The 13317-nt window shown below is 38.0% G+C and overlaps 1 protein-coding gene across 7 annotated transcripts in view; it reads right to left on the reverse strand.

Annotated features, from left to right (window-relative positions):
- The window catches only part of ARID1B (AT-rich interaction domain 1B), an 807057-nt gene that overhangs the window by 199446 nt on the left and 594294 nt on the right, over window positions 1-13317 (reverse strand). For all 7 annotated transcript variants that reach the window (XM_053710956.1, XM_053710958.1, XM_053710954.1 and 4 more), the window contains one exon: window positions 8366-8548. In XM_053710956.1, coding sequence (XP_053566931.1) covers window positions 8366-8548 — 183 coding nt within the window. The remainder of the gene's footprint in view (window positions 1-8365; window positions 8549-13317) is intronic.

Below are 13317 nucleotides of genomic sequence, written 5' to 3' on the forward strand. Positions count from 1 at the left end.
GCTACAAACTGGTAGTGCCTGTCTAAGAAGGCAAACCTTAGATACCGGTGATGATCTTTGTGGATCGGTATGTGAAGGTAAGCATCCTTTAAATCCACTGTGGTCATGTACTGACCCTCTTGGATCATGGGTAAAATTGTCCGAATAGTTTCCATTTTGAACGATGGAACTCTTAGGAATTTGTTTAGAGTCTTTAAATCTAAGATTGGCCTGAAAGTTCCCTCTTTTTTGGGAACCACAAACAGGTTTGAGTAGAACCCTTGTCCTTGTTCCGACCACGGAACCGGATGGATCACTCCCATTGTTAACAGATCTTGTACGCAGCGTAGAAACGCTTCTTTCTTTATCTGGTTTGTTGACAACCTTGACAGATGAAATCTCCCTCTTGGGGGAGATAATTTGAAGTCTAGAAGGTATCCCTGAGATATGATCTCTAGTGCCCAGGGATCCTGAACATCTCTTGCCCAGGCCTGGGCGAAGAGAGAGAGTCTGCCCCCTACTAGATCCGGTCCCGGATCGGGGGCTCTCGGTTCATGCTGTCTTTGGGGCAGCAGCAGGTTTCCTGGCCTGCTTGCTTTTGTTCCAGGACTGGTTAGGCTTCCAGCCTTGCCTGTAACGAGCAACAGCTCCTTCCTGTTTTGGTGCAGTGGAGGTTGATGCTGCTCCTGTTTTGAAATTCCGAAAGGGACGAAAATTAGACTGTCTAGCCTTAGCTTTGGCCTTGTCTTGAGGTAGGGCGTGGCCCTTACCTCCCGTAATGTCAGCGATAATTTCTTTCAAACCGGGCCCGAATAAGGACTGCCCCTTGAAAGGTATATTAAGTAATTTGGACTTAGAAGTAACATCAGCTGACCAGGATTTTAGCCACAGTGCCCTGCGTGCCTGTATGGCGAATCCTGAGTTCTTAGCCGTAAGTTTGGTTAAATGTACTACGGCTTCCGAAATGAAAGAATTAGCTAGTTTAAGGACTCTAAGCCTGTCCGTAATGTCGTCTAGCGTAGAGGAACTAAGGTTCTCTTCAAGCGACTCAATCCAAAATGCTGCCGCAGCCGTAATCGGCGCGATACATGCAAGGGGTTGTAATATAAAACCTTGTTGAACAAACATTTTCTTAAGGTAACCCTCTAATTTTTTATCCATTGGATCTGAGAAAGCACAGCTATCCTCCACCGGGATAGTGGTACGCTTAGCTAAAGTAGAAACTGCTCCCTCCACCTTGGGGACCATTTGCCATAAGTCCCGAGTGGTGGCGTCTATTGGAAACATCTTTCTAAATATTGGAGGGGGTGAGAACGGCACACCGGGTCTATCCCACTCCTTAGTAACAATTTCAGTTAGTCTCTTAGGTATAGGAAAAACGTCAGTACTCGCCGGTACCGCAAAGTATTTATCCAACCTACACAGTTTCTCTGGTATTGCAACAGTGTTACAATCGTTGAGAGCTGCTAAGACCTCCCCTAGTAGTACACGGAGGTTCTCCAATTTAAATTTAAAATTTGAAATATCTGAGTCCAATCTGTTTGGATCAGAACCGTCACCCACAGAATGAAGCTCTCCGTCCTCATGCTCTGCGAGCTGTGACGCAGTATCAGACATGGCCCTAGCATTGTCAGCGCACTCTGTTCTCACCCCAGAGTGATCACGCTTGCCTCTTAGTTCAGGTAATTTAGACAAAACTTCAGTCATAACAGTAGCCATATCTTGTAATGTTATCTGTAATGGCCGCCCAGATGTACTAGGCGCCAAAATATCACGCACCTCCCGGGCGGGAGATGCAGGTACTGTCGCGTGAGGCGAGTTAGTCGGCATAACTCTCCCCTCGCTGTTTGGTGAAATTTGTTCACATTGTACAGATTGACTTTTATTTAAAGTAGCATCAATACAGTTAGTACATAAATTTCTATTGGGCTCCACCTTGGCATTGGAACAAATGACACAGATATCTTCCTCTGAGTCAGACATGTTTAACACACTAGCAAAAAACTTACAACTTGGTTATAATCTTTTTTAGCAAAAAACGTACTGTGCCTCAAAGAGGTACTAACGATTAAATGACAGTTGAAATAATGAACTGAAAAACAGTTATTGCATCAAATTTTAAAACAACACAACTTTTAGCAAAGGTTTGTTCCCATTAGTAAAAAACAACACTAATTAAATTTGTACATAAGAAAACAAAACAACGTTTTTTATACACAGTCACTATAAGAATTCTCACAGCTCTGCTGAGAGAATTTACCTCCCTTCAAAGAAGTTTGAAGACCCCTGAGATCTGTCAGAGATGAACCGGATCATGCAGGACATATAAAAGTAGCTGACTGGAATTTTTTGATGCGTAGCAAAGAGCGCCAAAAACGGCCCCTCCCTCTCCCACACAGCAGTGAAGAGAAACGAAACTGTCACAATTAAAGCAAAAAACTGCCAAGTGGAAAATAATGCCCAAACATTTATTCACACAGTACCTCAGCAATGTAAACGATTCTACATTCCAGCAAAAACGTTTAACATGAGAATAGTTATTAAAAGGATTAGTGACCTTAACACAGTAGTTCCGGTGAAATACCATCCCCAGAATACTGAAGTGTATACATACATGTCATTTTAACGGTATGGCAGGCTTTTCTCATCAATTCCATTCAGAAAATAAAAACTGCCACATACCTCAATGCAGATTCATCTGCCCGCTGTCCCCTGATCTGAAGCCTTTACCTCCCTCAGATGGTCGAGAACAGCAATATGATCTTAACGACTCCGGTTAAAATCATAGTAAAAAATCTCTGTCAGATTCTTCCTCAAACTCTGCCAGAGAAGTAATAACACGCTCCGGTGCTATTTTAAAATAACAAACTTTTGATTGAAGTCATAAAAACTAAGTATAATCACCATAGTCCTCTCACACATCCTATCTAGTCGTTGGGTGCAAGAGAATGACTGGGACTGACGTAGAGGGGAGGAGCTATATGCAGCTCTGCTGGGTGAATCCTCTTGCATTTCCTGTTGGGGAGGAGTTATATCCCAGAAGTAATGATGACCCGTGGACTGATCACACATAACAGAAGAAATGTGTTTTTCATATCCCTTTAACTGAAGTTTTTTTTTTATCACAACCAAGGTGTGCTGCCACAAAAAATAAAAATAGTTTTTACTCTGTACTGTAGGAAAAGCCTCATTGTTTTTGTGAAGAAGTAAACATTATCCACACATCAATCACACTCAAGCACAGTGTTTGAACCCTTCAGCGTATAAACTTATGAAAGGAAAAATAAAAAAGCGCAGGACTTTTCAGGGAAAAAAAAAAAAAAATAGGCCTCAGGGCATGTCTCAACCTACATTCATGTATTGAACTTAGCACGGTTTCTAAAGACAGCCTGTCAGACTGCCCAACAAAGCTATCACTGATCTATGAATTTATTCCATTATCGTTTGACGAGAAAGGTCTCAAACTTTATACTAACAACAATACAGATTATTAAAAGATATCCTCAGAAACCTGATAAAGATAATGGTTTTCATGTGATTAGTTTAGAATAGTTATGATAAATTAACATCATTTTTAGTAAACGAATTACAGGAGTCTATTTCATTCTACTGAATTCCTTTGATGTCTCTTTTCTGTTTTTTTTTTTTATTTTTACATTCAATGCCATTCTGGTCCTTCGGAAAACCTGCTTATAGTGTGGCTAACTCTTCCATTACTTTGCACTGAGCGATTTCGACAGTTGTATTTCAGTCTATCAAAAAAACCTTACGCACAGAGTTTTCACTTTATTTCTGTACTTTTTGTATTTCAACAGCTTTTAGTACTTGAAAAGCATGTGTGGCCTTGTGAAATATCTTGTCTGTATGCACTTTTTTAATATTAACACTTTCCCACCTGGGTGCTTGTTTTAAGTTTTTTTTTCTCTTTTTTTCTAACCCCCAACCCCCCCCCCCCCCCCCCCCCAGATCCCCAAGACTTACACTTTTGGAAAGGTTAGGCGATTACCTTTCCAACAGTGGGTCTTGGGGGTCTGTAGCTGAGATACAGGCTTCTAAGCAGAATGCCCCCTGCTCCTATACTTTACATTGTGAATTTTAAATAAAGTTGTGCGGTGACGTCATCACGCGTGACGTCACCGCGCATAACGTGAAGCCCCCGCGATGCCTGTCACTATGCAGGCCTGATCGCCGGGGTAGGAGCGGGTGGGAGCCCCCAGATCTCCCACAAGGTGAGAGAGTGCTAGTGACGGCTCTGAGCCGTCGTTAGCACCAGAGTGGGAAACTCTGAGACGGCTCAGAGCCACCGTTAGCACTCAAGGGGTTAATGATAAAGTATTATGTCCTCTGTCATGAAAAAAATCATTTATATAAATGAACTCTTGTTATGATAAAGCTGGATCCACTCCCCTATCTGGAGCAGAGGAAAACCAACATTTTCAGAGTTAAATTACAGGAAAAGCAGGACAAGTAAATGATTAAAGGGACATGAAACCCCAAAATTTTCTTGAATGATTCAGATAGAGCAGGCAATTTTAAACAATTTTTTTAATTTACTTTGATGATCAAAATGTTCTTCTTTCCCTTGGTATCTTTTGTTGAAAAGCAGGGACGTAAGCTCAGGAGCATGCATGTGTCTGGAGCACTATATAGCAGCAGTTTTGCAGGGCTATTTCCTGTCATGTAGTGCTCCAGACACCTACCTAGGTATCTCTTCAGCACAAAATAACATGGGAATGAAGCAAATTGAATTTTTTTTAAAAAATTGTATGCTCTATTTAAATCACAAAAGAACATGTTTGGGTTTCATATCCCTTGAAAGTACATTACAAAATGTTACTAAATCTAATTAAACATATTGTGAAACATTTTAAAGGGACAGTACAGTCAAAATTAAACATTCATGATTCAGATAGAGCATACAGTTTTAAACAACTTAAAGGGACAGTCAACGCAAAAAAAATAATAATATTGTTTAAAAAGATAGATAATCCCTTTATTACCCATTTCCCAATTTTGCACACACTTTTTATCTCTGTGATTACCTTGTATCTAAGTTTCTTCTGACTGCCCCCTGATCACATGAATTTATCTTTTGACTTGCATTTAAGCCAATTAGTGCTGTGTTGTTAGAATCCACGGGCGTGTGCTCAATGTTATCTATATGGCTCACATGAACTAGCAGTCTCCGGTTGTGAAAAGCTAATACAAAGCATGTGATCAATCTACCTCTTCAATAAAAGATACCAAGAGAACAAAGCAAATTTGATGCCAGAAGTAAATTGGAAAGTTGTTTAAAACGGCATGCTCTATCTGAATCATGAAAGTTTAATTTTGACTTTACTGTCCCTTAAAAATGCCTTTAACACATTGTACAGAATTTTGTGAGATTTCAGTTTTGTATACAATAAAGAAAACAGAAGTTACCTAGTTTTAACAAAATATAACAATGCTAATTGTTGATTCAACCAACAAGTAAATGCATCTCTGTGTCAGCCACGTTTAAGCATTCACATTTTGTGGAGCTATTTGTGCATTTATTTATTTTATTATTATTTTTGGCCTTGAAGAGCCTATAAGATCTTGAACATTAATTAAGTCCATTTTATCATGAGGTTAATATCAAAACAAAGGCAAAAGCCAAATACAATTCATAAAATTAAAACACACAGAGTCAAACAAAAGGAAATCTAGGAATAAGGAGGCCAGTCTTATTCGCGCATGTTGCTCTAATGGATTAGTAATTTGTTGGCGAGAGCTCTGACAGAAAACAGATGGCCCGAAACATTAAAGACAATGAATCCAGCAGCTGTAGGGCTGGCCCATATCAGCTGGATGTGTCACAACGCCAAATCCGGTTGCCCACACACTTGTAGATGTGGGTAAAGACTGACGCTACTTATCTGGAAATAAGCAGCCAACTCCGTCTCCCAAGAGGGATATCCTCTGAATGAGAATTTGCACTTAAACCCTTTGCAACAGCAGTAATACCACAACAGAGCTGTACATTTTATATTATAAACTATTTTATGTATATTATACATGATAATTAATAGTCATGAAGAAAATATTAAGAAATCAAAACTGAAAGGCTTTTTCTTTTATATTTCTTCCATAGCAAGCGAAAAAGAAAAAAAAAAAAAAAAGACACGCATTCAGGAAATCTGGCAAATGACATCTATCTTTTGCTTTGTAGAGCAGATGTGATCTGACACAAATATAGAAAGAAAAAAAAAAGATAAAAGTTAGATATGCACATGTTAACCATATGACGGTGAGAAAAACTGTCAGTTAAGCGCTTTCGCACTGACAATGTCACATGATCACTGCAGATTAAAAAAATAAAAATAAAATCCTCTTTTGGGTTTTGTTAAAACAAAAATAAATCTAATTTTCTCGATGGCCTTTTTTTTTTTTTTTTTAACTGTAAAGTTGTGTTTTTGATTTATGTTATAATAAAGGTTTGTGCGAAAAAGCTCCCTTGGTAATGAACGGCTAGAGTTCTCAGTAGGCAAATTGTGCTGTTGAAGATAACGCTACAGTCAATAACATGAGGCACAGAAGTGATCGTGTCCTACCCCAGCAAAAAAATAAAAAAACATTTTACATAGATCAATCAAATAATTAAAAGATAAGCTAATGTAGACATAAAAACAGGAACTTCGTGATGATAAAGGGACCTCCTAGTGAGAAAATAAGATGCTCTTTAATGATAAACCAGACTAAAAAATGTACTTTTGAAACAATGACATCCTGCAACATCAGTTCAGCATATGCACTGCAAGCCGAATGTTCTAGGGCATACGCTGAACTTAAGGGACATTAAACACTTTGAGATGGTAACATAAAATGATAAATCATATATATGTATATATAAAAAAACTCTGCAATATACTTTCATTATTTATTTTGTCCCCTTTCCCTGTAATCCCATTCTGAAATTGTAAGCTTTTCAGTTCCTGTTAGAAATGGAAGTGCAGAACACTGTTAAATCCAGCACAACCATTGGCTGCACACTCTAGTGACCTATTTATAACTGGTACTAACTGGCCACAGCCAAGAAGGTAACCTAAGTTACAACATGGCAGCTCCCATAGTTTTATAGACACTAACATTTTACACTTATTTTGTCAATATTTAAATAACTAATGAAACATTAAAAAATACATCTACATGTTATTCTCAGACTAATCTTTTCTTTGACTGCATCATTCTATCTAGCATTTAAGTGTTTAATGTACCTTTATGAGTCTATTACATGGCTGTATGAGAGGAGTAATAAGGCTATGGGGCTGATTTAAGAAGCAGTCAATGCTGCTTACTCCGCACGAGCCTTCAGGCTTGCCGGATATATAAGTTAAGAAGCAGCGGTCTTAAGAACGTTGCGCTTTAACTTATCCGCCACCTCTGAGGCGACCAATAGCAATTATCCCGATAAGATACGATCGGTATGATTGACACCCCCTGCTAGCGGCAGATTGGAAATGCTTGTGCAACGTTAAATGCCGACAGCGTATGCTGTCAGCATTTAGCGATGTCGGGCGGACATGATCCACTACAGCGGATCATGTCTGCCCGACAGTTAATAAATCGGCTACTATAACTCTCTCCCATGAAACCTCTCTCTTTACTGGTAGACATTGTATGATGGTCTTCATCAGATACTAAAATGCCCTATAGGTACAGACTGCTTGTGCACACTAAACTTAGGTGCACACACATGCATTTAATAAAAGAGATGCATCCCTATGTTTGAATAAGTAGCATTCACAAGGGGTGCAAAAATTACTCTCTGGCTTACAACAATAGAATAAAAAATTAGTAGAACAAAATACAGGTCCTCTTTTATGTACATTAATAGTGATCACCCCTTTAAACAGTGTGCTGAGAAATATTTAAATGGACATGAGATCCAAAAATGTTAATTTATGATTCAGATAAACTGTAAAGTTTTAAATTTCCAATTTACTTCTATTATCAAATTTATTTTGTTCTCTTGGTATCCTTTGTTGAAAAGCAAGTAGGTAGGCCTACGAGCATGCACATGTCTAGAGAACTATCTGGCAGCAGTCAGCAAAAATACTTTTAACAATGTTATACATTTGCTAGAGCACTTGGTGGCAGCAGTGGCTTACTGTCATGTAGTGTTTCAGACACGTGCACGCTACCTACCTAGGTATGCTCTTCAACAAAGAAGGAAACTTTATATTGTTGAGATGCTTGGTACAAAAATGTATTTAGTAGATTCCTATAAGGTACTCAGCTTATATATGGAGAATGTATTGTCCCAATTAAGAGCATCAGGTTGTTAAACATTGACGCAGCCTGAGACATCAATGTGAATTCTTTATGAGCATCAGTTGTACTGTAATTATTTTGGTCATCTTACCTTGTGGACCATATTGGCTCATTTGTGGGCCATAATTCCCACCAGAGTTGGTCTGTGGAAAGCTGCCCATGCTGGGGTGCATCTGTCCTCCAGGTGAAGGATGTGGAGACATGGAGGGCCCAGTTGGCTGCTGTGATCCATATTGGGACATTTGATGGTTTCTCTGTACTGCAGATATAAAGCCTGTAATGTGAACACAAATGAATTAGAAAGTCAGGGGCTGTAAAAAAACTAATTGTGAAACACATGGATCAATGTTGCTGTGTTTCTATAAATCATGCTCAAGAGTCAAGATTAAGGGGATAGAAGTGTAAAAACAAAAAAGGACTTTAAAAGGATAGTCTAGTCAAAATTAAACTTTCATGATTCAGATAGAGGATGCATTATTAAGCAACTTTTGCAGCAGCCAATCAGCAAAGGCTACCCAGGTGCTGAACCAAAAATGGTCTGGCTCCTATGCGTACATTCTTGCTTTTCCAAATAAAGATACCAAGAGAACGAAGAAAAATTGATAATAGGAGTAAATTAGAAAGCTGCTTAAAATCGCATGCTTTATCCGAATCACGAAAGTTTAATTTTGACTAGACTATCCCTTTAAGCTCTTGATTGTGTAAGAAAAGCCAATATCACTACAGTTCAGGTACACACCCATTAATGGCCTTTTGAGTGTTATTGGTCATATATCCTGCAGTGGCCACATAGAGGCAGATATAAATTAGCTTCTGAACATGTTAAGCAATTGCTCTGTAGCACTGAGAAGCGAAAAAAATAAAATACAATTTCCAATTTTATATGAAAGGAAAAGTGAGCAAAATAAAAAAATGACAGTGCACTACAAAGTTATTTTCAATATGCATCCTTAAAAAGTAGACAAGTGTATTCAGCAGTTTCGTTAACTGACGAATGCGAAAGGTGGTGGCTACTTGCGGAATTTGGCTCATAATAGAGCTGGATTTCTTCTTGTGAAAGTTCAACATATTAAGTTCTGGATTTGCACAAATCTTAGTGTGTTGCAATTTCACAAGAAGAAATCTGGCTCCGAAAATGAGCCGAATGCTGCAAGCGGCCGCCATCTTCTGTATTCATCCGTTAATGAAACTGCTGAATACACATGTCTATCAAAAACGTTACACTGGGACTTCATTTTTGAGTTTAACGTTCTTTTTTATAAAAAAAAAAAAGTTGGCAAGTTTTTTTTAAAATGTATTATATTGGAAACATACTATATACTTTAAAGTATTCACACAGAAAATTTGATAACTCATAAGCTACAGTTACAGCGTTTTAAGACCTGTACAAACCACAAATTTAAATGTGCAGGAGTGTAATTCCAATTTTGAATAGAAACATTTTTGCCAACTGTTATTACTGTTTCAGAGGCATATTTACATAGGCACGTGCATTCAAACACGGAACTTGCTCACATAGCTGTAGGTCTTTTGAGCAATGCAAACTGGGTCATTGCTGGCATAATACATTACATGCCTTGGTTCTGGCTCAATCCTTGATTCATTCGCACCCTGCCTAGGACCACCCAGGCTTAGTCTTTACCACCCGCCTTAAAGGGACATGAAGCCCAAAATTTTTCTTTCATGATTCAGATAGAGAATACAATTTTAAACAACATTAAATTTTACTTCTATTGTCTATTTTGCTTCATTCTTTAGATATCCTTTGTTGAAGAAATAGCAATGCACTTGGCACATGGGTGAGCCAATCACACGAGGCATCTATGTGCAGCCACCAATCAGTAGCTACTGAGCATACCTAGATATGTTTTCCAACTAAGGATATCAAAAGAATGCAGCAAATTAGATAATATAATTAAATTGGAAAGTTGTTTAAAATGGTATGCTCTATCAGAATCATGAAAGAAAAAATTTGTGTTTCATGTCCATTTAAAATTAAAATATTGGAAGGTATGGTAACTTGCACATAGGTGTAAATGATCTGGTATATTTAAAACACAACTGTTGAAGAAAATGCTTAAAAAGGGAGACATTTATTTACAGTACAATGCTTCTTTAACAATTTTCAGGCCACACTGAAAGGGACACTCAAGTAAAAATTAAACTTTCATGTAGTTTTAATCAACTTTCCAATTTACTTCCATTAACAAAATGTGCACAGTCTCTTTATATTCACACTTTCTGAGTCACCAGCTCCTACTGAGCATGTGCACAATCTCACAGGGTATATGTATACTAGTTTGTGGTTGGCTGATGGCTGTCACATGATACAGGGGCCTGGCGAAAGGGGAAAATAAATACGACAAATCTGATTCAAATTTAGGTGCCAATAAGAATATTTAGGAGCCAAACACTGGCATTTGCATATAAATGTATGGAGAATAATCCAAAAAGTTAAAAGCCAGGGGTAAAATTCTAGGAGCGAGTGGCTCCCAGGCTCCTGGGTTTGCAGAGCCTTGATAAATACATTTGTATTATATATTATTTGTACTGCTTATTTAAAATTCAGATTAAGTGTTATTGCATTGTCTTTTTATTAAACACTTTTTAATTATGCAAATCTACTGTATTTAGTGGTCCTTATAATCAGACTTAAAAAAAAGAACCACAAAATCCAAACAACTTCAGTCATGAAACTGAAGAATTCAGGAAAACATGTTATGCTCAGTATGCCAGTTAAGGATAAAGATTTTACAACAATTCAATTAGGGAGAAAGAACAAAATCTCTGCTAGAATATTAAATCCTTTGGAGATCATAAACATGGTATTTCTACGGTTGTTAATGATGTATTTAGTCTGTGCTTATCATTCAGTATGAGTCACACAGAAGGACTGTCTGGAGTGAGAATACATATTGCCCACGAGTTTGGAGAAACAGGCTGAATTCCTGACACTTGAAAGATCTGATGTCCGGGTATGGAACTTATGCTCACATCAGTCATTAATATCCTTCACATGCTTAAAGGTCAATTCAGTGCAAAACAAAATTCCATAGGGGCTTCTTTTTATAATAAAAAAACAGAAGGATTGAAGTTAAAAAAAAAAATGCCTTACTGCAAAGAATTTTTTTTTAAATTAAATTCTTCTTCTTTATAGTAGTGTCTATTACATGCAGTTATATGAAAATTGGTGTATACTGCCCCTTTAACTGAAATGTTACTCTATAGCAAACAACAGAAATGTCTTGTAATTACAAGGTGTTGACTGTCCCTTTAAAGGGAATACTAAAACAATACTACCATGCACAAATATTCTTATTGGCACTGATATTTTGATAAAGAAATGTCACACAACCCTTTTGGTATACATACAACATGGTTTCCTAGATGCTTAGGATTACCTTGTGTGTGGAAGTATTAAAGAACTACAACTACATAGCAGCTGATCATATCACTTTTGTTGCATTTCTTACATCCTGAAAGTAAGTTAGGGGTCCTGAGGGCTAGAGTAGGGAACCCCGGGTGTAGAGGGCCCTAAAAAGAAAATACTGTTTTTTAAAGGGCAGAAACATCTATTAAAAAAACCTGGTATAAACTCTGAAATGCCTTTTTAGATGATGCAAAGAAAAAAAAAATAAGTTCAATGTCCCATTTAGCATTTCCTCACTTCTACTTATACTGTAGGAGAATCCAACACACAGAATCATCCGCAATCTGAAAGGATCATTCTAGTATTCTATTAGAGCACATTTTCTTGGTATGTTTGCTCAGAGCTAAACACATTGGGCCAGATTACGAGGGGAGCACAAAATATCGCTTACGCGAGCACAATATTTGCGCTCCATTCTGTAATATCAGTGCACGGAAATGTGCGCTGATATTACAAGTTTGGTGCAATGCGAAAGTGATCTCGCGTTCCATTGCACAGAAGCTTTGTGTTCACGACAGCGCACTTCCATAGGCTCCAATGGGAGCCTCGTTCTCATACCGTGAGACACAGCATGAGAACCTAGCACAGCAAAGGAGGTATGTGGCGTAGCGATGGGCAGCAGATTTTAAATATATCTGTTTATGCTTATATACATATATATTTATGTCTTTACATGAGTATATACACATATTAAAACAAATATATATATATATATATATACAGCATACAGTATACACACACACACATATATATATATATATATATATATATATATATATTTATTTATATTTACAGGGAACACACAGTTCCCCATAGACCGCAATGTAAAGGCACTTTAACCCATAAAAACGGTTTTGTGCAGTTATTTTTTATAAAAAAAAAATGCTACATTTAAAAACAAAACTACAAAACTACAATATACTTTATTTGGGGGTCAAATGGGGATATTTGGAAAATTAACCAGAGATCTGATCTCTGGTTAATTTTCGGAGCCACTTGTAATGGCTGGTTAATTTCTGCGCGCTCATTTAAGGGTGCACAATAAATTAGTGCTCCACTTATCCATGAACCCATAGTGACGCATCCATAGTCGCTTCAGATAACACTAAGGAACCGATTTATCAATGTCTGGCGGACATGATACGCTGTAGCGTATCATGTCCGCCAGACATCGCAGAATGCCGACAGCATATGCTGTCGGCATTTAACAGTGCACAAGCAGTTCTGGTGAACTGCTTGTGCAATGCCGCCCCCTTTAGATTTGCAGCCAATCGGCCGCTAGCAGGGGGTGCCAATCAACCCGAACGTATAGGATAGGGCGGATTGATGTCCACAGCCTCAGAGGCAGCGGACCAGTCTTCTTAACCTATGTTTCCGGCCATTCGGCCCTTAATAAATTGGCCCCCAAGACTGGTGAGCCAATCGTAATGCATGTCTGATACTCTGTAAATGTCTTCTTCTGGCACACATTATAGTCGCTCCAGAGAACACTAAGACTGGTGAGCCAATCATAATGCATGTTTGATACCCTGTAAATATCTTTTTCTGGTACACAATATTTTTAAAACACACTATTGAAGAATATTCTGCAATTCAGACAAAAAGATCTTTAA

The sequence above is a fragment of the Bombina bombina genome, chromosome 4 (genome assembly GCF_027579735.1).
Source record: "Bombina bombina isolate aBomBom1 chromosome 4, aBomBom1.pri, whole genome shotgun sequence".
Taxonomy (NCBI): Eukaryota; Metazoa; Chordata; class Amphibia; order Anura; family Bombinatoridae; genus Bombina; species Bombina bombina.